Source organism: Dermacentor albipictus, chromosome 4 (assembly GCF_038994185.2).
Source record: "Dermacentor albipictus isolate Rhodes 1998 colony chromosome 4, USDA_Dalb.pri_finalv2, whole genome shotgun sequence".
Taxonomy (NCBI): domain Eukaryota; kingdom Metazoa; phylum Arthropoda; class Arachnida; order Ixodida; family Ixodidae; genus Dermacentor; species Dermacentor albipictus.
This window is the reverse complement of record NC_091824.1, coordinates 83,197,451-83,221,271: the sequence shown is the minus strand read 5'-3', so window position 1 is coordinate 83,221,271 and position 23,821 is coordinate 83,197,451. Positions and strand designations below refer to the sequence as shown.

Here is a 23,821-nt window from a genome sequence, read left to right as displayed (position 1 = left end):
TTCACTTGCCGCGATTTCGGCCGCGTCATGGCGGGGGGATTCTTTGCGTGATCATGACTTCACTAATAAAGTCATGTCTCGCAAATGTTACTTCGAAGGGAGTGCAACCGTCCTCAATGCATGCACCTCAGTGCAACTCGGTTCGCGACAAGTACGTCACTTAGTAAACGGACGAACCAACGCATGATGAAGTGTTATTCGTGACAAGTCATTAACCTGAAAAAATTACTGAAGGCCACAGTGGTCTTTTTTGAGATTGAGTCAAGCATTGTTATCGCGCTCCCGCTTCGCGCACGAATGCTAAAAACTCATTTTATTTTCTTGTGTACGCACAGTCACGACTCGATGATCGGCCGCGGTATTTCTGTCGCCGTTGAGACACGAGAAACATAATAGCACCAGCGCCCACCTCTGAGGCTTTGCGCGCGCTTAGATTGGCAAGCACGCACGTTGGCGGCACTGTAGCTTGTAACACACTTTCGAACCTCCAGAGCAGTGATCTCCGTCAGCCTTTGTACGTCATAGCTGATACGCCCCGCGAATTCACGTCGTAAGGGCGGCACGGATTCTTTAGGCTGAAGGCTTGCTGGAAGCCAAGAGGTTGTCATTCGATGGTAAACGCGTTATTTACAATCAGTCGCAACAAGATCTTGCTACACACCCTTGACAAATGTTGCGTACCTAATTGTAGGGAACGCGATACATTCGCAGTCGTCAACGCACAGCGTTAACACTCCTTCAGATACTTTTTTAAGAAATAGTTATCAAAAAATGAAGCAAAAGCCGCCGTTACCGAATTTGTATAAGCATCCGACTAGAAATTCTATGCTGTACATGAAGTTACGCGCAGCTGGAAAGCCAACGTGAGCGCCTAAAGAGCACTGCCTTGCTATGCGTGCATTCACTCTGCGAAAGGTCGTCTGCTGCGCTCGAGCATCGTAGGCGGCGCCATGGTCGAGGAGGGAGCGTGAAAGAGAGGAGAAACGAGGAGGAGTGAAGGCGGAGGAGGAGAGTGGCACTACTTTACGAAGTTTAAGGGGTTTTAGGTGAAACCAGCCCCCTCGCCCTCCTCTCGCATATTTGCTCCGGACGCACGCCACTTGCCTCTAGCAAACGACTCGTCGACTCAGCTTGTGGAGGTTGAACCGACTGCTTCGTTCAAACGCTTAAACATGGCTTTTGTGCCTGTGCCTGAAAACTGCGACTTTTCGTACGCCAACCTGCCGTACGGGATCTTCTCTACGCCGACAAACGTATGTATACGTTGTCCCAAGAACGCACATTCATTGGCAAAGCGCGATATTCCGACCGGCGACGGCATCGCCGTCACACTTGAAGTCGCATGGCTGCTCCCGCGCCAGCACCCGACGGCTTTTCGCGGTCAGCATGCTCACGGGTATGCTGTGGTAGTTTCCAAACATGTTTCCAGATTTGCAGTTTTTACTTCACGGGCGTTGCGCAGGACGTTGTGCGGAGAGTTGAGCCGAGTTGGGCGTGCCGCGAACGAAACACGCGATTACGGCGCCCACTGTCTGTGAGCACGAGAGGTCAGGTGGAATTTTGCGAACATATAACCAATATATCATAATACAATATATATATATATATATATATATATATATATATATATATATATATATATATATATATATATATATATATATATATATAGGTGAAACCTTATATATATATATATATATATATATATATATATATATATATATATATATATATATATATATATATATATATATATATATATATATATATATATATATATATATATATATATATATAGGTGAAAACCTTATATTACAAACCTTATATTGAAAACCTTATATTATATATAGGTGAAAAAAGACGTTCCCCGTCCGCCGCCAAGGTCTGTGAGTGGGGGCGCTGGCTAACACTCCCAGGGTTCTACTAGTACACATAAATACACAAGAAAGTGAATGGGGGAAACGCCGCCGCGGTAGCTCAATTGGTAGAGCATCGCACGCGACATGCGAAGGTTGTGGGTTCGGTTCCCACCTGCGGCAAGTTGTTTTTTCATCCACTTTAATTTCCTTTAATTTATCATTACTTTATTTCATTTATTAAGCACATGCAATTTCCCCTGTGTTGTACTTGGTGTCAGTGTTTGTTGGCTTCCCATTATATGACTATATATATATATATATATATATATATATATATATATATATATATATATATATATATATATATATATATATATATATATATATATATATATATATATATATATATATATATATAGCATAATATATCTGGCTTATGATTTAGCTGCTTTAAGGAGCTGCTTGTTTTATTTTATAACCTTTATGAAATCACTGCACCTGTATCGAAGATAGGGGTGTCGATGGTTCCGCCTTGTAACTTTGGATAGCACTACGGTGAAATGTTTTAAGTGGGAATCAATCGGCCGGGAATTAAGAATGTATTCAGTTGTCTGCTATGTAGGAATGCCCAGCAGAGGGCTTGCAATGCACCTTATAATATGTGCTTATTTAGGGAGAACCAGAAAACTGGCAAGTGATGTGCCGAAGCCGTGGACAAACTGACACCTGGCACCATCAGGAAAAAAACCGACTATGTGGCAGCCCTAAAGGCTCTGCTGTGATTGTGCTACTAGCAAGTGCTGTGCAAAGGGAATTACTTCTGAAACCTCCGGAGCTTGTAGGCACGCCAATGGTGCCAGTGTGCACGCATATTATATGCACAGAGTTAGCTAGAGGCCTAGGGCAGACAAATAGGAAAGGGGTAAGGGGATCCAGCCTTTCGCACTGCCAAGTTAACCAGCTCATTCAGCAGAGTTCAGGCTGGGCTTTTTGTCAGATTCTGGACTGAAATATCCTTGTGAGGTCATGCGGGCGCAACTGCTGCCACACTGATACTGGAAAAGTAATAAGGCAGCTGCTGAAAATTCAAGAGGAGGCATGCTGCACCTGGAGACCAGTTTAACAGGGGGCCATCAATTAAGCTCTGTTGCCCAAGTAATACAGGAAAACTATGGCAGCCTGTGCTCTTGAATAAAAAAAAAAGAGGCTGCCAGGTAAGGAAAACTGCTCCTTCCTATACGTGGGGAGCACAGAAAGGAAATAGGTATCGTATGCCCATTCTCTCTTACATCTGCATTGGCTTCAATGGTAAGAAATATGTCACCACACCGATAGGCCCAGTTCTTCTATCGAAGGTTCTTTGGTGTGCTTTGTATGAAAAGTATGTGCGCAGGGCAGCACGTCATGCTAGTGAGACTATACTGGCTGGCTGAAGATTGGAAACACCAAACAGCTGAACAGCACGGCAGAATGGGAAGTGTTGTGAATAGGCTGTGAAACACTTGGAGGGATGTGAGTGGTGATGCATGTAACACACCGTCACTTTTGGTGTGTTTTCACAGAAGGCAGCAGTAATAATGTATCACTTTGTTCAATGCTGTATAAAGCTCTCGAGTGGTATGTTTAAAATTGAGCCACTATAAAACTGAACTCCACTAGAATCCAAGAGCTTGATTTGGTTTTTTTTCTTTATTTATTTATTATACTCTAGGCAAGAGGAGTTTAGCGTCATTTGTATAACATGTTGGAAGTCAGGGGCACAAATGTTTTATTTAAGCGATGCACTTTGTCTGATTCGCTGTCAATAGATTACATGTCACAAACAAGACAACCAGCAATTTGAACAAGATTCCGCATTTATTCTAGATATGCGTAGTTGAAATCTGTCATTTTATGATTGTTGATGAGGTGCTTGGAGCACATGCATGCAAGGTTCCAAGCTATAACTTGTATCCATCTTCATGCTACTTCGAGGATCTATGAAACACATATGCTTACATACCATTCAATTCCATTTCAAATAGAGCATTATTATTTCTTACATAGCTGATCGCTGATCAACAAAATTATGATTACTGCGCAGTTTCCTCGCTTGTGTCACTTCTTAGAGCGCACAATATCAGCTATCTAAAATGAAGAAGTTTGTGTACCTTGCATCATTCAGATACTGAACACAGGATCCCAGGTTCTGTTCCCAGGCACGGTGACTGCAATAAATGGAAGCAAAATCATTCGTGTGTTCTGCTTTGGCTGCACTTTAAAAAAACTCTAGTTAATTAAAACTGTACCGGATCTCCCAACTATAGCGAATGTGAGTTGATTTAGTATGTTGCAGCCTACCAATTAATATCTTGCAGAAAACACCTCGTCCTGGCGTAGCTATCGGAGATTACATCCTTGATTTGACCGTGGTGAAGCAATTCTTCACTGGGCCCCAATTGAAACAATCACAGCATGTGTTTGAACAGGTATGTAACAATGCTTGTAAAGATACATTGCTCTAAGGCAAAGGTTAATTTTACTGTGCTTTTCCATAGAAAACCCTAAATGAGTTCATGGCTTTGGGCAGACCAGCTTGGGTAGAAGCCCGACAGGTGATCCAGAAGTTGCTATCCAAGAATGAGCCAGTTTTGAAAGATGACATTGCTCTAAAAGCCAAGTAAGTATTACTGTTTGTAGAAAAATGGATGGTTAACTACGCAGAACTGATTGCCTCACTAGCACGCATTGGCTTCCTAAATCAAAATTTCTTCTCCTTCTATTGTTGTTTTATTATTGCTATTATTTGCAGCACAAAAAACGAAGGGGTCAGTGACAGGTTGGCAACTGCCTCTACACGACATACAGCACACAACTGTCTCAAAAGTAAAGGCAGAAGAATTGCCTTGAATAAGAAAATAAGATTGAACAAAGATGCCAACATGTTCACCTGAGGTTTCAGAAAAGCACTCAACCAGTTTATATGCGCTCGACTTAGGTAGAACGAAGCTCATGAAAAACCTGAATCTATGACAGTTAGCAAACTGAAATAGAAAGAGAAAAATTTGCTGCAGGTAATGAGATGGTAAAAACAGCTCAAATGCCTTGTCTTTATTAAAAATACCACAGCTTCCCCTTCTTCCAATTTTTATTTGTTTTTCCCTCACTGTACCTAATTCTCCACCTATTGCATAAAAGCATGTCAGCATTTACCTAGATACTGTTTGCAGAAAAAAGATCCTGCTCATCTTCTTTGCTTAGAAGGCTTCTGCATTCTCATTTCGTATTGCACAAGAGTAACGGTAGCAAACAACGTGATTTTGCTGCTCTCTTTGCTAGTGAACTCACAATAATGAAAAGAAGCTAGTTAAAGTGCTCTGCCTCTCTGCCTGTCCATGTTGCAATGAGTTATGACCCACATTTCAAGTTGCTAAAAAAATGCAAACTGAACTGCAGTTAATAATTCTATTTTTCCCAAGGGCACTGGTCCTAATGTCACAAGCAACAATGCACTTACCGGCTCAAATTGGTAAGGTGCATGGCATGTTGGATGCTTAGGGCAAACTGTATTCTATTTATTGTTTGTACATTTTGTTCATCAGGTGACTACACAGACTTTTATTCATCGAAGCAGCACGCAACAAATGCTGGCATAATGTTCTTTCGCAAAGACAATCCCCTGTTTCCAAACTGGTAAGAAAGAACACTTGAATACTAAGAGCCCACGAAAGCCCGTCTTTAAGTCATGGCAGTATAACACATGCATGGCACTAAATTAACGCTGACTATATTGCAGGAAGTACTTGCCTGTTGGGTACCATGGTCGAACCTCTTCAGTTGTCGTCTCAGGAACTCCAATTCGTCGTCCCAATGGACAGACGAAGCCTGATGACAGTAAGCATCATATGCGATTATGTAGAGCTTGCGTGAAATGTGTCGTATCTCGATACAGTTCTATCAGCCATTCACCAATGCCCCTTAGTGCCCGCAGCCTTGTAAAATACAGGAAGCTTTTCGTATCAGCAGCTGGCCTCTTTTCCAATTAAGATAACCATGTTCAGGAGGAACATGACAAATTCGAGGCTGCGAGTTCAAGTTCGACTTTGTGTTCTATCAGTGGCTAAAAATTATGCCTTAACATTACCTATTATACCACATGCTTCCATTCCCCCCATAAATGTTGGGATTAGATTTACTGAATCACGCATGTTTCATGGCACTGCCCATAACTAGCATTCTAACTGCAGTCAAGTGCATATGATATTAGCAAAAGTAATTCAGAATGTTGGATCTAAAGGGATATTGATGCAAGACAGCGATTTGTCTTCCTGTTTCAAGTAGGGCATAAGGTGACAACAATGTCAACATTCACCAGCTGATGTGCAGCATGGCCCCCCACACCTCATTGTGACTATTTAAAGACTGTTTAAGAAATACTACAAATCATGCCTATAAAGCTAAGAAGAAATTCACCCATGGCATATGTACTGTCCTTTAGACAGCAGTATGTACAGACGCAGCACCACTACACTCCTTCCCATAATTTCTCTACAGTGGGCTCTATAGGCAGCACTCGCCCTTTCAATGCCTTCCAAATGCATGCTTCAAGGATTGTATGGAATTCGTGGAATTGTATGGAATGGATTGTGTTGTATGGGTTGTATGGAATTTGTAGCATTTCACACATTCGTTTCCTTTCTTTTTTAAATAGCCAAGCCTCCTGTGTTTGGACCATGCCGGTTGATGGACTTTGAGTTGGAGATGGCATTCTTCGTTGGTCCAGCTAATAAGCTGGGTGATCCAGTCCCAGTGCAGCAGGCTCACGAACACATCTTCGGAATGGTGCTCATGAATGACTGGAGCGGTAAGATTTATTAAGTGTAAATTTCTTACCCAGCGAAAATGCAAATATGTACGTGTATTAGTCTGATAGGAGTTTATATTCTAACATAATTTTTATTAGTTGCAAAAGAGTGCAACGCTGGGCTTGCTGGTATTGCACCTTGCTGTGGAAACAGCACGAGAAATGAGGGCGGAGACATGCAAAACACTTGTTTGAGTCACTGTTTGAGTAGTGCCTGTGAAATAAAACAGTTAATAATAATAGAATAGTTATAATTTAAGTGCGCAAATAACAGATTTTTGTAGTTTGGTATGATCAGCAGAGAGCAGCATTTATAGTTTCCATGAAGCTAAAAATTTGCCGTAGAACTTTACATATTTGTCTTCAACTGACAGTACTTGGTAATACAAATTTTTGCTCCTACGTGAGTAGATATTAGCGTGTATGAGATAGCACATAGTAAAGCAATATAGTGAAGTGAATTGCCAATGTGTGCATGTTTGTGCATATTGAGTATATTCACAAGTTTAGTGCCGTACATTTGACAGACCTATTGGGGTCACTGGGTCCCATTGAATATCTGAAGATATTATTGAACTGGGGATTGGTTGCCAGTTCTCCGTATAAGAACTTTTAAACTAATACGGTATAAGTTGTCAATAACCTTATATGGTACTAGTTTTGCTACTGGAAATTTCACTAGCGTTAAGGTAAAAGGTGGGCAAGCTGCAGAGGCTCTTGACACACCTTCAGGAACAGTTGATTCACTAGAAGCTTGTTAAGCCCCTTTACAGTGAACAAGGCTATGTGGAGAAAAAAAAGCCAATTCAGTTTCAATCCTGGTTAAAGACACATGCATGGAATACCATACCTGAGTAAAATATATAACACTGAATTACGCCACTGGTATTAGCATAAAAAGAAGCAACATTGCTCATTTAACCTCCTAGTTGCACCACGTCACTGTTTGTGGTAACTAAGTTACGGGAAAGTTAAAAACGTTTCACTTGGGTTCATATTCTTGCATGATCACTCTCAAGGATACTTTCACTTTTTCTTGACTTTCGCGACTAGTGCCAGACACATTGCCGTCTGCAACTGACACCATTCTTGACACGGTACTGAGCATGCCGTTTCAGTGCTGTCCCAGGAATGTTTTTGCCTATAAATGCTTACATACGCAGTGCTAGTCGCACAGTTTATGTTGCTAAGAAAATTTTTGAGATGTGGCATTCCTAAAACTGCAGCCATACTTCAACTTCAGCACACTTCTGTGGTAGTAGCCATATTTCAACAAGGGAACTTGTACAGTCACATTTCAAAGTGCACATTCAAGTTCTTAGATTGGTTAAGCATAGCCTGTCTATATATTATTATCGGTTTCATATAGATGAGTACATATTGTGAAATCGTATGTGAGGACCTCCTCCACCCCATCCCTACAGTACAATTTGAGAGGGAAGGAGAGGGAATGCTTAATTACAGGAAAAGGAAGAGAAGAGCTATCTGAGCTATAATCCTTCAGCCAGCTGTTCTGTACAGGGTGAAAGAAAAAAATATTGTATGCACGACTTCTAGTAATAACGGGATCTTGTAAGTCTGATGACAGTACCTCAACAAGGTTGGGACTGCACATTAGCAGCCGGTCAGTCCTCTTCCAACATGTGTGCATTCTATCCTGCACAAACAGATGTGTTATGGTTTAACAATCAGCCCTATCGCATGCTTTTACAATAAGCATGCTATTTGTGCTTACGTCCAGAAATATTGTGGTACGTGCAAGTTAGATTCACACATTCTGTTTTAATTCACGGTGTGCAGCACGTGACTTGCAAAAGTGGGAATATGTGCCACTGGGCCCATTCACGGCCAAGAACCTGGGCACAACCATCAGTCCTTGGGTCGTTACTATGGAAGCTCTTGAGCCATTCCGCTGCGCCAATGTGTCACAGGACCCAGCTCCGGTGCCCTACCTGACTCATTCAGATGACTACAACTTTGACATCAATCTTCAGGTGGACATTAAACGTGAGTGGACGTTTTTTTTTTTACCTGTGAATTGCTCTGTCTGAAGTTGGGTTAAAAGAAGCAGCAAGGCAGCCTCGTCGTCAACACTGAGCAAACATTGTTCACGAGCACTGTGCCTGGATCATGTCTTTACCTGTTTCTTGAGTGGCTGAGATAAGAGAAAAATAGCATGCAATATCTTTGTAGACTGTAGTGTGATTAGTGGCTAGTAAACTGACTAGCATCATCGCCATGACTTTGCACAGTAGGCTGTCAGTGCTGATTATTATACAATAAAATGATTACACCAGGCCAAGAGTGCTCGCACATCTCTCCTGTCAGCATCATGATGCTGGATTAATCCTCAATTTTTTGCTCTAGTTAGGCAACCACAAGTTGGATGCTAAGGTCAGCTGCTTTTTGGATTATGCCAGTGAATTAAATTCTAGTCTCTCGTTGCTTTGTAAGGGGTACGGGGTGGGATTTTGGTTAACATACAACTCCTCAACCATGCCCTCCAATGCAACATTCTCATCTCCTCATCCTCACCCCCCTGCTTAATCAAAGTACCAGTTAAGTCAGTATGATCAAGGATCATGTGGTGAATAAGATCATGGGAAGGAAACGTCAAACAGACACTGTAAATCTATGAGCTTCGAGCCATACTAGACATTTGCCGAGGACAACTGCTACTGACCTCCTTTGCGGGCACTAGTGGCATAGCACATTTAGCTGTGAGGTTGGTGTATTGAGCAAACAAAAAATTGGCATCATAATGTTGTTCATTAACTTTACAAAAGCGAGGATATCAACAATTTTCAATATGAGCCTGCATACCATTGACACACACTTTATCATATTTACGAAAAATACTGCTCTCCCGAAATTGAGAGTAAATGTAATCATGAAGTGGCTACCGGCAAAGCAGGTTGGTTGTAGATGATACTAGCCACAATCTTAAAATGGGTGTAGTGCACGTCCGGCTGTAGTGCACTTTCGGCATGCCGAAAGTTCCGCGGACCTCACGGACTGCTGGCGTTGAAAAGAACACAGGGAACTCTGTCTCAGCGCCAAAAGATGAAAATCAAGTGTATGACGCCCTGTATCTACCTTTGGGCGTCACTATTGGAAATGACAAATAACACTTCCGCGTAATGAAAGTTCCAGCTTGAGTAATATTGTGAACAAACATTTGGAAGAACTCGAAAGCATTATTTTTTGTAACTTGTTTGAGAAGTAACTAGCATATGTAATGCAGTCTTGACTGGTTGCCCGGATGGTCTCGTTTTGTTCTCACAACTTGCCCGGATGTTTTCATTTGAGTGCCCAGATAATGGCTCTGGCTTTTGGCTCAAGGTCACTTGAAGGTCACCGAAAATGGGAGCTAAAAGGATTTCATGCTTAAATCGGGGGAAAACAAAGCTTCACTGATTTCTCCAGCTCTGAGCTTGCTTAAAGTGACAGCAGTTACTTCCATTACTGAGAGACTAGTCCTAGCACTAGACCTTAAAGGAGCATTTGACAACGTCTCTCACGCCGCAATATTGGAAGAACTCGAACTCGCGGGTTGTGGTGAGCGCACATACAATTACTTAAGAGCGTTTCTTTCCAACCGCGAGGCGAGCATCAGTATTGGCCAAATCACTTCGGATTTATTTAAAATGCCTGACAAAGGAACACCTCAAGGAGCTATATTATCTCCTCTTCTCTTCAACATTGCGATGTGTAGACTCGCGCGCGATCTGGATCGGATACCCGACCTAGGTTACACGCTCTACGCAGACGACATCGCGCTGTGGACGTGCAGAGGTTCACTAGGGGATAAGGAATATACGCTCCAAAGTGCAGTATTAGCGGTGGAGAAATTTTCTAGATGGAGTGGCCTGAAGTGCGCACCCGAAAAATCTGAGGTTATCCGGATACACGCGAAAGGCTACAAATCCAGAGGATCGATTAACATCGTGGTTGAGGGCCAATCAGTCCGAGAGGTACCCACGATGCGAGTCCTGGGTTTGTGGCTTCAGAGCGACGGGAGAGCACTACAGACACTCAAGACCCTCAAATCCACAGCCAACAACATAGCCCAAATGATACGTCGCGTGACGTATCGAAAAGCGGGAATGCGAGAAGACGATACCCTAAGGCTCGTACAGGCCTTAGTGGTCAGTCGAATAACCTATGGCTTACCGTACCAAATCCTGAACAGGGAGGAGGAAAAGCAGACTGACACAATAATCCGAACCGCTTTCAAAGCTGCTCTGGGCCTGCCTAAATCTACTTCAACGGAGCGCATGTTAGCTTTGGGAGTGCACAATACTTTCGACGAACTGAGGCAAGCCACCCTGATGCGACAGAGGGAGCGCCTCAGCTTCACAAAAACTGGTAGGGCAATATTGGCTAGACTCGATATCCCAGCATACCCCATTTATCTCACAGAGCAGGCCGTACCTTTCCCTCCTTCGATGAGATCCAAAATTACAGTAGCCCCAATTCCAAAGAATATGCATCCAGAGTACAACAAAGAAAGGCGCAAAGCGCGTGCACAACACATTCAATCAGCCTACTCTAACAACCATAGGTACAACACGTACTACACGGACGCAGCTCTGTATGCAGACACGACCGGACAGCGCTACCAAAGGAGGTACGCCCTGGCAGTCGTGAACGCTGTCAGCCAACAGCAAATTACCGCGTCGGCCACGGCGGGATCCCCAGCCTCGGCTGAAATATTAGCAGTGGCGATCGCACTCGCTCACGCGGAGCGTTCGCAAAGGGACTCGGTCGTGGTCACGGACTCCCAGGAGACATGTCGCATGTTTCTCAAGGGGCACGTGACTACGGCTAGCCTCGCGATAATCCCGAAATCCTTCAACCACCATCATCGCCTACTCTGGTGCCCGGGCCACGCGGGGGTACAGGGGAACGAAAAGGCTAACGCGTTAGCTCGAGGGTTCACTAACCGAGCGACGGCGTCCTCTTCTAACCCCAACCACCCGCACTACCCATCACAAAATTCCACCAATTTAAATGCCAAAGACATCCTTGCTCATCAGCGTGGAGTCCGAAGAAAATACCCGCCGCCTCACCCACAACTTAACGGGGAAGAGGCCGCCGATTGGCGTAAAATACAGACCGGGGTGTTCCCCCATTTAAAATTGCTAAACGCCATGTATCCCACTCGTTATAGGGCCAACTGTCCTTGGTGCGGTGGCATACCTACCCTAATGCACATAACCTGGGAGTGCACTAAGCACCCTCATAGGCCAAACACCAGTAGGACAATGGAGCAGTGGGAGGCACAGCTCGCCCGCTCCGATCTGGCAGGACAAAAGTCCTTAATTAGCCAGGTCAGGCAGGCGGCAGAGGCCAGTGGGGCCCTGGACTGAGAGGCTCCGACCACCCCTCCTTCAAATCTTTAGAATCACAATAAAGTTTCTCTCTCTCTCTCTCTCCATTACTGAAACTTTTCCACTCTTGTGTTAACTCCACCAACTGCATGCAATGACACCATAATGACACCAACGTGTCACCGAAACGGTAATAACTGCTGGCATAATGACAGTTCACTGGTTGACATCAGACATCAGCAGTGAAGAGTCAAACACAGTGAGCTGAACACTCAGAATGACTGCTGCACTGAAAGCTGCACTGTGAACTGCTGCATAGTACACCATCTGTGTTGCATGAGCATTTCATTTGTTGTTGCATCCGAAGTGAATATGTGAATGCCACCACTCTACGAATTTATAATGTGTGCACAACAAATGCCACACAAACTGCCAAGCATGCAAGTTGTACCAAGTTGCACAAAAGTACCAAGTTGTATTTGCACGAAACTCAGTGGCAGTGGTGTAGCCTGGGGTTGGCACACCAGACATGTGCCCCACACCCCCTCATCCTCCCCGGTGCAATTGCATGACCCCCCCCCCACACACACACACCCGAAAAAAATTTCTGGCTACGCCACTATTCAGTGGTAAGTGCCTCTGACTCCCAAATGTACCTTGCTGCAGTGGCAAGAGTCTAATGGGCCCAGTGGCGAGTTGGGTGAAGCTTTGTTTTCCTTCAGCATAAAGCGAGGGTGTGGACTTGTCATGGTAACAACATCATGACAACACGATGACGACAGTAGCATGATGACACTGTTGTGGCATAATGAAATGGATCAACAGAAAGGCAGCAAACCCAGTTTTGAGCTAACTGCTGTTGTCATAAACATTTGTACGACATAACCACAGTCTCGTTTTGCTGAAGCGCTGGGCTCTGTGATGTTATGGTAACCAGACACAATAGGGCTCTTGTTGACTACTATAAGCTTGCCCAGGCACACTGAGAGAAAGAAAAAGGATATTTATTTAAGGAAGGACTTTGAGGTCAGCTCAAACTAAAGCAGTAAAACTCCTCTAGCTTTTTATTCTGCACGAAGAAAATGAGAGGAAAAAAAGACGAGTGATGAGAGAGGGTAGCAGGGCATAAATATATAGATATGCTTGGAATGTGTACAAAAGGCGACAACTGACTCTTTAAATACCATTTTTTTCTCAACAGCAAAAGATACTGCAGCAGTAACTACTCTGTGCAAGTCCAACTACAAGGTAAGTCACTTCAACTTGGTTAATCATGGTAGTCTTGCAAAATTAATGCCTGCGTTGCAGTCCTAATGGTCACTGAATGGCTTCTCCTTTGCTTAATGTCTTCTGAACTTGGCAAGCTCCTTCATGCCAATGAAAAACAAACACTGTCAAACAAAATGAGTTGCTTACGCTGTAATGAACTCAGTGGCAATCATTTTATGTACTGAAGCACCTACAACAGCATAAAAGCTCAGGCTAGTTAAAATAGGTTCAACAATGACAGCGCTCAATGCCCATCACGAGTGGATGCAGAATAGTCGTATAAGCCATGTAATGTCTTGCCTGGTGTAAAAATGCTTCATCTGGCTTGTAAGGCTATTGCGTGCGCATTGTTTTATAGCATTTGCTTCTTCCTTTGATTTTTCCACTGCTGCTGCTGATGTCTGGCACGCCGCTTTGGGGGGTGCTCATGTTTGAGATTTGATTGAACTACACGTAATATGGGGACACAAATAGGTCGGACAGCATTTGGCTTCAATCAAATCTCAAACATGAACGTCAAACAACTAGCCAAACTTGCCATCTTATTGCGATATTTTGGGGGGTGCTTCAGAGCATGTATGTACCTGGCAGGAGCGCGGCAGAGAGGAAAGGCGATGGCAGGAACCCGTTTGGACCTTTCCATTACATTGCCACAATGCCGTCAGAGCTCCGTGGGTGTTCCAACAACACCCTCTAGGCTGCTGTAATTATCCGTGAGCCACCCGCAAAAGCATTGCGGGAGCTGCAGCGCTTACCTCTGTACTAACGTGCAGTGGTACTGTGCTTCAAAAGAAAGCACTTAGACACAGCTGGTGAGCCTTTCCACCCCCATACAAACCCCTTTTCAAGCGCTTTAATCTTATCTGCATTCCCAGTCTTTACACATATACATTGGCAATAAAATACAAACAAAATATTATCACCCCTGAGAAGATGCTAGATTCTATTGCTCATTTAACATTGAAGACACGCATTTACCTTACACGTCATACAGATATTTGGAGCGTGCAATGCTCTCGTACATATTATGGTACGTAGATGCTTCGACACGCTCTCCCTGTTCTTCTGAATTATCTGCATGAGAACGAGATTGCAATAGAATGTGTAAATAAAAAAGCTTTACGCACATTTTTTCTTATGCAACTGTAGGAAACCTTGTATTTATATTGTGTATATTTTGTATAACTATTTCGAATTACACTCATTCACATTGTTATATGCTTTATATTCTCTTTTGCATTCCTTTATGGAATGCATCTGGAAAGAATTCCTTTATGGAATGCATCTTTATGGAAAAATAAACTAGATTTGATTTCATGGGAGGCAGAATGGTTGAGAGGATGTAGCAAGAGGAAGCAGTGAATGGGTAGAACTGACGCAGTCGCGAAACAAGTGACTAACAGCCTTGCCACGTTTCGTTCGTAAAGAGGAGAGGGGGGAGGAGGTTTTAGCGTTGGGGGAAAGGAAAGGGGCATATGTGTTGTGAAGTATGTGGCGGTTTGCATACGTGGGGAGATTTGCATACGATGGTCTGCATACATGGGGGAAGTACAAGAGAGGGAAAAGGCGACAAGATAGCAAGGAAGCGCCACAACAAAACACGGCAGCAGTTGCAGACAAATTAGATAATTTAAATTCAAGGTACGGTATGCTTTACGTTTCTGCAATTTCTGAAAAAAAAAATACAAATTTGCCATGTGGACAACAGACGCACGTTGTGCAGATGCAAAACTGCATTAAAGCATTGCAGTGTCTAGATGTCACTACGGGAACAGCCACCCATCAAATGAACACTTCTGTACTCGCCATGGTAGCCTTGTGGCTTTGGCTTCGCTCGAGGTCACAGGTTTGGTCCCGACTGCAGCGGCTGTATTTGGACTGGGACAAAATGCAAAATCGCTCGTGTACTTTGATTTAAGTGCCTGTTAATGAATTCCAGGGGTTCAAAATTAATCTGGAGTGCCCCACTACCCTGTGCCTCGTAATCAGATTGAGGGTTTGGCACATAAAACCCCATTTTCTTACGTTTAATATTCTGCCAGTATGAGATGTGCCATGTCTGGCAATGACAATGCTAATCTTCTCTCAGACTATGAACAATGGTGCACAACAACGCCTCAAGCAAACATCTCGGTGTGTTCTGTGTACTACGTCAACTCAACATCAACTCGCCACTCTCGTATTGCACTAAATGCTGAAGAACTCAACATAAACAGCACTGAAAGCTTCACTTACATCGATTTCCACAACGCATGGCATCCACCAAATTTTTTTTCTGCTTTCTTTTTTAAGTCTGTCCAAGAACCTATATGTATATTGCAACATGTATTGGAAGGAGGTGAACTCACAAGCCAGAATCATAGGTGGCATTTCTACCAATGGAGTGTGTCAGAAGCCTATCAAAGTTTTACAGCCAGATGAAAAACAGATTGAAATAAGAAAAGAGATGGTTTGTGTAGTCCAAAGGCAGAAAAAGATTATGTAAAGAGGAAAGGATCTTTAGCATGTCTATGCAAACATTGAGTTTACCTGGCTTCATTGGCTGTTCCCTTCATGTGGTGCTCCTTAACTAAAAAATCGAGCCTTTACAATCCCTGTTTTCTTCTCACTCATTGCATAATGAGGGCCTCGACATGGCAGCCTTGATGCCACGAGGTAGCATATGAGGGTTCATATACTATGTGGCGCCTTTGTTGGAAAGGGTGCTCCACATCTGTTGCACTGGCTAACGCTTCCAGGCCTAACTTTGTACACGTAGGGTGATATCTAAGACAGTTGACTGGAGGATGGCCGCCACGGTAGCTTAATGCTAAAGCACTGCAAGTTTAATGCGGAAGATGCAGGTTTGGCTCTTACTTATAGCAAGTTTTATTTTCTTGTTTTTTCACTTTTATTTTCTTTATCATGTCTGCATTTCACTTAAACATACCAGTTAACTTCCTTTATGCTTTCTCTGGCTTCACTGTCTGTTAACTTCATATAGCTGTAACTGAAAAAAAAATGGCTGTGGCTTAGCTAAGGTTAAGCACAGGATGCGAAGCATACTAGCCTTTATTTTAACGCGACAGCGTTAAGGAGCTCGTGTCGCAGAAAAGCCAGAAAAGCCGGTGTCGTCGGCGTCGGCTCAGGCGTGCGGCGCTTGCTCAGGCGCACATTTCGTTGTCGCGCCGAACGCTGCGTTGCTCGACGCTCACCGCGTCCGATGCGGGGCGCATAGTCGCTGCGCCGTAGCAAAGCCACCTAGAAACAGTCTCTGTAGCACGCCGCAACCTTCGCTTCTCATTCCAACGAGCAGCTCTGTCTCCAGGAGGCATCTCACCTCGCGAGTGTCTAGCAGAGGCAAGCGCAGCTGCTTATATACCGCCGCGACGCCGCGAGTGACAGCGCGAGTTGGAGCCCCGTTTCTCCTCTGTCGTGACGTCACGGTGTCACGTGGTCAGCCTTGAAGGCGACGCCGCGAGCGACGGCGCGAGTTGGAGCCCCGTTTCTCCTCTGTCGTGACGTCACGGTGTCACGTGGCATTGAAGGCGACACCACCGCGCCTGAGGAGCTGGGCTGAGCTCTAGTAATATGCTTCGCATAAAAAAGGTTTGGCAGATTCAACTGTTCTTGACATCTAGGTCCTGCGAAGCCTTGTGCAAATCATTGCAGTGTGAGACACCCTCGTATGTCAATGTCATGGAGCCCTTTTCCTATTGTCTACTGTTTCAAGACGTTCAGCGAGCGCACAAAGGTTTTCCATGCCGAGTTCTCCACTATCACACCGAAACTTTCAGACACATCTAAGCTCATGAGAAATAGCACACAACACCGAAATAAGATTGCGCAAGAGCGAAACTTTACACTCATTTCATGGGGCTACCCGCCGTGGTTGCTCAGTCGCTATGGTGTTAGGCTGCTGAGCATGATGTCGCGGGATCGAATCCCGGCCACGGCGGCCGTATTTCGATAAGGCAGAAATGCGAAAACACCTGTGTACTTAGATTTAGGTGCACGTTACAAAACCCCAGGAGGTCGAAATTTCCGGAGTCCTCCACTACGGCGTGCCTCATAATCAGAAAGTGGTTTTTGCAGTAAAACCCCATAATTTAATAATTTCGTGGGGTCATTCAAGATTCAAGGCCACGCGTCAGCACTGCTGAGACTCAATCCTCGTGGTCCCGTCAGTGACCACGAACTGACGTGTCTGCTACTTCCCATCCTTGACTTCAAATGGCAGTAGTTTTCTGCACATTGACCCACGAAAATGGTGAGACAAGAGGAACTGGCTTGACTTGGAGAACAATGCTTGATACTGAAATTGAGCTCCTAGGTTCCCCTTATTCTTTTCGCTAAATATATTAAGAACAGCGACGGGTGAGAGCGAAACCCCAAGAGGCCTGCAAGGATTTCCAGATGCTCTGTTTAGCTGATGATAGTCTTCCGAGGTTGTTCAAGTCCGCTGAAGTTTACATGAATATCGTTAGAAACTATAGGGCAGCTTCATATGAGTGCCTGCGGCGCCTGGCTACCGTGCCAAGCTTCATTGCAACTTGATAGATAATTACAGCCATTTGGATTTTACCATACACTCTGCTGTGCCTCCCTTCAGTGCCTATGCAAAGCCTATTTTGTTCCTGTAAAGTTTCGCATTGATGTCTTGTTATCTGCCTGTGGCAATTGATTCACAATTGCCCACAGGCTCCTGGCTTATTAGCACGGATGAGCTTTTAGCGCTCGATGCTAACACGTAAACATGTGGCACGCAACACCAAACTTGTGAAGATAAACGGGAGAGGACAGCACAAGCTTCCACTGGCAGTGCGTTTAAAAGCCGATGCTGTAAAAAAACAAAGAACCAAGCGAGAGCCTGGCAGAAGCAAAATTAGTGGGCCTTGAGGCACATATTTGAAGTAAAGCAGCAGGCACCATGGCTTATAAGTTAACCTTCGAAGTGACGAAGTATTTAACTTTTCATAATCTTCTGTCCATAGAACACCGGGTATTTAGAACCTCAATATAACGAAGTGTTTGTATGCAATTTCAATAAAATGAAACTTCATTACCACCGCGACAATAAATGGAAACTTTCGCGGAAGCAGATGGTTAAGTACAGCTAAGTGCATAAGCAGCAGCGCACGGTGCTTCATTTGCCGTATGTACAAAAATTGGGCATGAAGAGACAGCGTGGCATCATGTCAGCTGTTTTCCGCGCATCCATTATTGGTGGTTGCGTACCCTTGAGTTTCGGTGGCCTGTTGGAGCGAGAGGCAGACGGAGCATTCGCTCCCCGCTACCGACACCTTTCCCGGGACGGGCAACGCTATCAGCTGCGGAGGTGGAGTGCACATGAAAGCGTGGCTGGCTTCGCTTAATTTGTAGCGCCGAGAAGGTATTGTCGACGTACGTGGCATGAAATCGTATCATTTTACGCTGGCTCCCAAATTTGCCAAAATGAATTGAGTTCTCCATCAAATTTGCTTTTTTCGACTGCCTGATAATTTAGAAAATTCTGCGGCCCCTTTCTGTGTAAGAAAAATCGATCGGCGACTGTACTTGTTTGCATAAAAGGTCAAATTTTAATACAACGAAATTTCAGTATAACGAAGGAAATTGCCGATTTTACCGACTTCATTAGATCAAGGTTTAACTGTAATAGTTATGACATTGCAATGTTCTTTCTTATTCTTTGTTTCTAAATGGGAAATATGGATATATTTTAGAACTTGGGCTGTTGCTTTTTTAATCTGTTAAACAGGAAAATGAAATGACAAACAGAATGCTTAATGAATTACTGTCAACAACATATCTAACCTACAAGGGCTGCCAGCAGTCACCACCATATACTGAATTGGTTGGAGCAAAATATGGATTTCTTAAGCAAATTAAAGTGTTCAATATCCTTAGGAGTTGAGACATCAAGTTTCATACCACGCAATAAACAGACATCACATCCTCATTCTGCATTGCACATGCCACGGTGGCACAACTTGCTGCTGTGCTGCTAAGCACGAGGCCACGGATTAAATTCTCAGCCACAGCAGCCACCTTCTTATGGGGGCAGAATACAATAACCTTCTTACACCATGCTTTAGTTGCACATTAAAGAACCCCAGGTGGTCAAAATTTACTTGGAGCTCTTGACTACGGTGGCTCTCATATTCTTATACTTACTTGGGTACATTAAACTATGCCGCATTCTGTCATTCTGCATTGCAGGACTCTTTATACATAACTGATATCAGCACAGACTCATTTAGGCATAAGATAGTACCGTAATGCATGTTGCTGTTGTGATAAACAAGTAACTAAGAATTCTATTATTGCAGCACATGTACTGGACTATGAAACAGCAACTGGCTCACCACACCGTAAGTGGTTGCAACCTGAAACCTGGAGACTTGCTGGGCTCTGGAACCATCAGTGGACCGGTAAATATGCGGTTGTCCTTCACTTTTGCAGCCTACACAAAGCACAAATGTCGGCTGTGCATAGAAAACCTTGTATTGGACACGCTCGGAGCATTAAACCTCCTGGTGTCATAGCAAGATTGGTGGCGTGGAAAAAAATCTGCACAAGTGACAACAATCGTAACGAGAATAAACTTACACTGTATTTGTAAATTACAAGCTTATTGTACACCGCTTTTGCTTTCGGTGTGGTAATGGTGCAGAGTGTGAGGATACTGTGCGTTCATTGATGCCTGGATTGTAAGTTGTGCAATGTTTGCTTGTAAATGGAGTTGCCGACTGCCAATGAGGCATGAAAGTCTACTGACCTCTATTTTCATGTTTATGCACTCGCATTAAATTTCCTGTCTGTGTACCAGCCAGTCCTACAATATGCCCGAGTTACTTACATTAGCACGTCAACCATTACACTTGGCAGTGGTATTCGAAATGGAAGCATGCATTTCAGTGGTGGGCAAGCATCTGTTCTATTACTTCTTTGTTGCTCCTCCCCCTCCAGCCTTCACAAGCAGTTCAATTGCTCCTGAAATTTACAACTATTTGCGCAAGTGGCTGCAATCTCGGGAATGCTGCTTGCATAAGGTGCTTGAAGCAGTACAGAACACAAAATGCAGAATTATAGTACACGTTACCCCCACTAGACTTGTCAAACGTTCGGTGTATGTAGGCTGTTTGGTATTTAAAACCAAAAGTGCAGCCAGTGAGAAATGAAAGAAAAAGGAATGATCTGGAGTATGTGAGTGCTACTGCAGTATCAATTACTATTTAAGGTGAATCTTTTGAGACTCCTTCACCGCATGTTTGCGGTCGAATTTTTGGGCACTGTTGTTTCTGGGCGCTTTGCTGAAAAGATGTGCACATGCGCCAATTTTATACTTGTTTCTCACCGTTGGCTAGATGCAGCAAACGAAATGAAGTGACGGCCCTATAAATGCTCTTAAGCAGTATGAGTTGCATGCTTTGCTGCTGCTCCAATTTCAGACTGAGGACTCTTACGGCTCGATGCTCGAGCTGTGCTGGAACGGAACGAAGTCTATTCCCCTCAACAATGGAGAAACAAGGACATTTTTGAAAGATCACGATGAAGTTATCCTGAGCGGTAAGCATAAGAAACCAATACATTCACTCTGTGTCATGTACGTTTTCTAACAGTCATTTGAGAGAGCAGCAGAGCTAAGTACAACATGTCTATGTGAAAGTTCACAATTGCATCACTTAACTGTGAGACTTCCACAGACCTGCCAAACTTAGCATTCAAAGAACACTACAATGGAAAACAAAAACTTAATTAATTTAAAAGTACTAAAGATCATTTGTTTATTCAGCATGTTTACTGTTAACTAATAAGCATGCTGTAAATAGGCACTTTGCTCTACATTAGTCGCAACATAAATGATCACTGCCTCAGACAAGCAGAGATGTTTACTAAATTTTTAATGGAATATTCATATACCAGCTGTCGAAGATTCGGTTGCAATAAGCATTGGTTATATCAAATGATGTCACTGCTGCACGTTATACGCCCATAAAATCAATGCGTCAGAAAAATTGGGCCATAAAGAATCACTCAGCCAATGCATTTGTCTTTCTTTTGAAGTTGTTCTTGCCCTAAACTATACGTAAATGAGAAATTGTAAAATATTCGTGTCCCTACGACAATTGTAAACACGCACTAAAAGTTTGTCATTTTACAATAAAATTGTAAAATTTGGTAAGTATGCTTCTAGTATTTGATGAGAAAACATGTAGTAAAATCCTGCATGTTGAATCAACGATATCAGGGGCACTTTTAAAGCGGTCCTGAACTACACCTCGGTCTTGATGAAAAAAAAATGCAGTTTGTGGATAGCATACACTGGTGTGAACATCTCAGCCAAATTTTGCAGTCGTGTACAGCGCATGCAGCTCGCAAGCAGAGTGCAAAGTCACATATTTCTCGCACTCTTTTTTTTCAAATGAGGTATTTCCGTTGCCCACTTCAAAGCTGCCAGCGGCTTGCATATGTTGTCATATGCAAGTTTCTCATAGACAGCTGCTACCCACCAGGGTTGCTTAGCGGCATTGGCATTGCGCTGCCAAGCACAAGGTTGCAGCACAATGCATTTAAATAGGGGCATTTCAATGGGTGCAAAATGCAATGACGCCCATGTACCATTCAGTGGGTGATACCCAAGTGGTCAAAACCCAAGTTGCAGCACAATGCATTTCAATAGGCGCATTTAAATGGGTGCAAAATGCAACGACGCCTGTGTACCATGCTGTGGGTGGTACCCAGGTGGTCAAAATTTGGAGCCCCCCACTATGGAGTGCCTCATAATCAGATCATGGTTATGGCACGTAAAACCCCAATTTCAATAGACAGCTGCTGTTGGCTGACAGCCGACATCAACAAAGTATATTTATTGACGCAGTTTAAAGGGACACTAAAGGCAGATATTAAGTCAAGCTAAACTGATAGGTTAGTGCTCGTGAATATCATTGTGAACAGAGCCTTAATAATCAATAAATTGAGGGAAATGCATGACACAATTAGAGAATCCCTTGGGACTTGAAATGACGAAAGCACTTCAGTTAAATTCCGTCACTAGTACTCAACCACTCGTTGCAAAAAACATCCTTGTATTGTATTAAAGACAAAATAAAGTGCTACTTGTCCAGTTCTAGTTCATTTTGAGAAAAAAGAACTCATTGGAATTACCCCCGACAATGACTTGGGTGGTCGAAAGGTTTCGTTGTTGCTCTACTCCGCGCCACCCACTCAGTAGTGTTATCATGTAGTGCTGTGCTGGTTTTGCCAGCTTGCAAAACTTGCACAAACTGCAAGTAACAGAGAATAACTTCCGTGGGATGTCGCGGGATGCTCAAATGGTCTGCAACTGCACCTTAGTTGCAGTCAGATTAAGCTATTGCAGAAATAAGTTGCAGAAATAAGCTATTGCAGGTTACACAGGGCATGATAGTGGACACACCTTGCAACGACTGATTGTTCATCCATCTTTGAGAAAATAGTAGACATCGAGATTAGTGCATTTGAAAAGTTACTAGTGAGTAAGAGTAATGCAGCGATGTTTTCATGTCAAGCACACGAAAGGAGAGTAGTCACTTTCTTCCAGTTTTGCAACTGGCCAAGGCTGTATTCTGGATTGACCGCATTTGGAATCCTATTGGCCAAGCCACTGGGAGCAACCAGTGCTACTCGGTCGTGTAAAGTCATCAGTCAAGAATACGGCCCGCGTTTCAAGCTCTTTGTAGTAGAAGCGAGCGCATGCTAAATGCTTCTCCTGTGCTTCAACAATTCCTCGCTGCACAGTATTAATTCCTGTTCCATTCACACAGCATGCAAAACAACCATTTTTGCATGCAGGTTATTGCCAAGGCCAAGGTCACCGCGTTGGATTTGGAGAGTGCAGAGGTGTCGTACTGCCAGCGCATCCCCTTTGAGAATGCAAGAATATGGAAATCGGGGTTCAGTAAGCAAGCAAGCATGCCAAGCAGGAAATGTGGGAATAAATACTTTTGCATTTATTTGAGTTTGAGATTTTGTCGAGCATGCAGGTCTGGAAACAGGCCGAGCTGGATCTGGATCACCCCACATTTTCTCCCTCAATACCCTCGTAAAGTCTGTTTTCAGGGACATACCTGTAATTTGAGAAAATGCACATTAATGCCATTGTGCATTTAACATGTGAAGCTTACAATTTAATTATAGCTACCGTGATGAAAGCAAAGATTTTTATTAGGCAATACAAGAAACATTAATGTTGCAGGGGCAACAGCACTGATGTGACATAACAGTAATAGAAAAGCACAGCAACAACACAAGTGCATCACTCTTAAAGCTTGCAGATTTGGATATACTAAATATGATGCAAAGCAGCTGCCAGTGAATTATCACAGATGTACTACAGAAAGTTGTACAAAGCTGCGATGTAAAAACACCAGCATTAAAAAGAAACGGCAAATGGAAGGCAAAAGAGATTCTTTTAATTAGCTGATCACACTGACACCTCCCTACATAGCGTATACATTTTCACAACACAGGGATTACAACACACTTTCAAACCAGTT

The 23,821-nt window shown here is 43.6% G+C and overlaps 1 protein-coding gene across 1 annotated transcript; it reads left to right on the top strand.

The window, feature by feature from the left end:
* The first annotated feature begins 1,112 nt into the window (after nucleotides 1-1,112).
* On the top strand, nucleotides 1,113-23,278 carry LOC139059183 (fumarylacetoacetase-like). Its single transcript, XM_070537202.1, has 12 exons — nucleotides 1,113-1,253; nucleotides 4,217-4,327; nucleotides 4,397-4,518; nucleotides 5,318-5,367; nucleotides 5,441-5,531; nucleotides 5,635-5,732; nucleotides 6,550-6,702; nucleotides 8,503-8,709; nucleotides 13,237-13,283; nucleotides 19,613-19,714; nucleotides 20,735-20,852; nucleotides 23,118-23,278. The coding sequence occupies exons 1-12, from the start codon at nucleotides 1,173-1,175 to the stop codon at nucleotides 23,192-23,194; spliced, it is 1,257 nt and encodes a 418-aa protein (XP_070393303.1). The 5' UTR covers nucleotides 1,113-1,172; the 3' UTR covers nucleotides 23,195-23,278.
* Nucleotides 23,279-23,821: the final 543 nt, after the last annotated feature.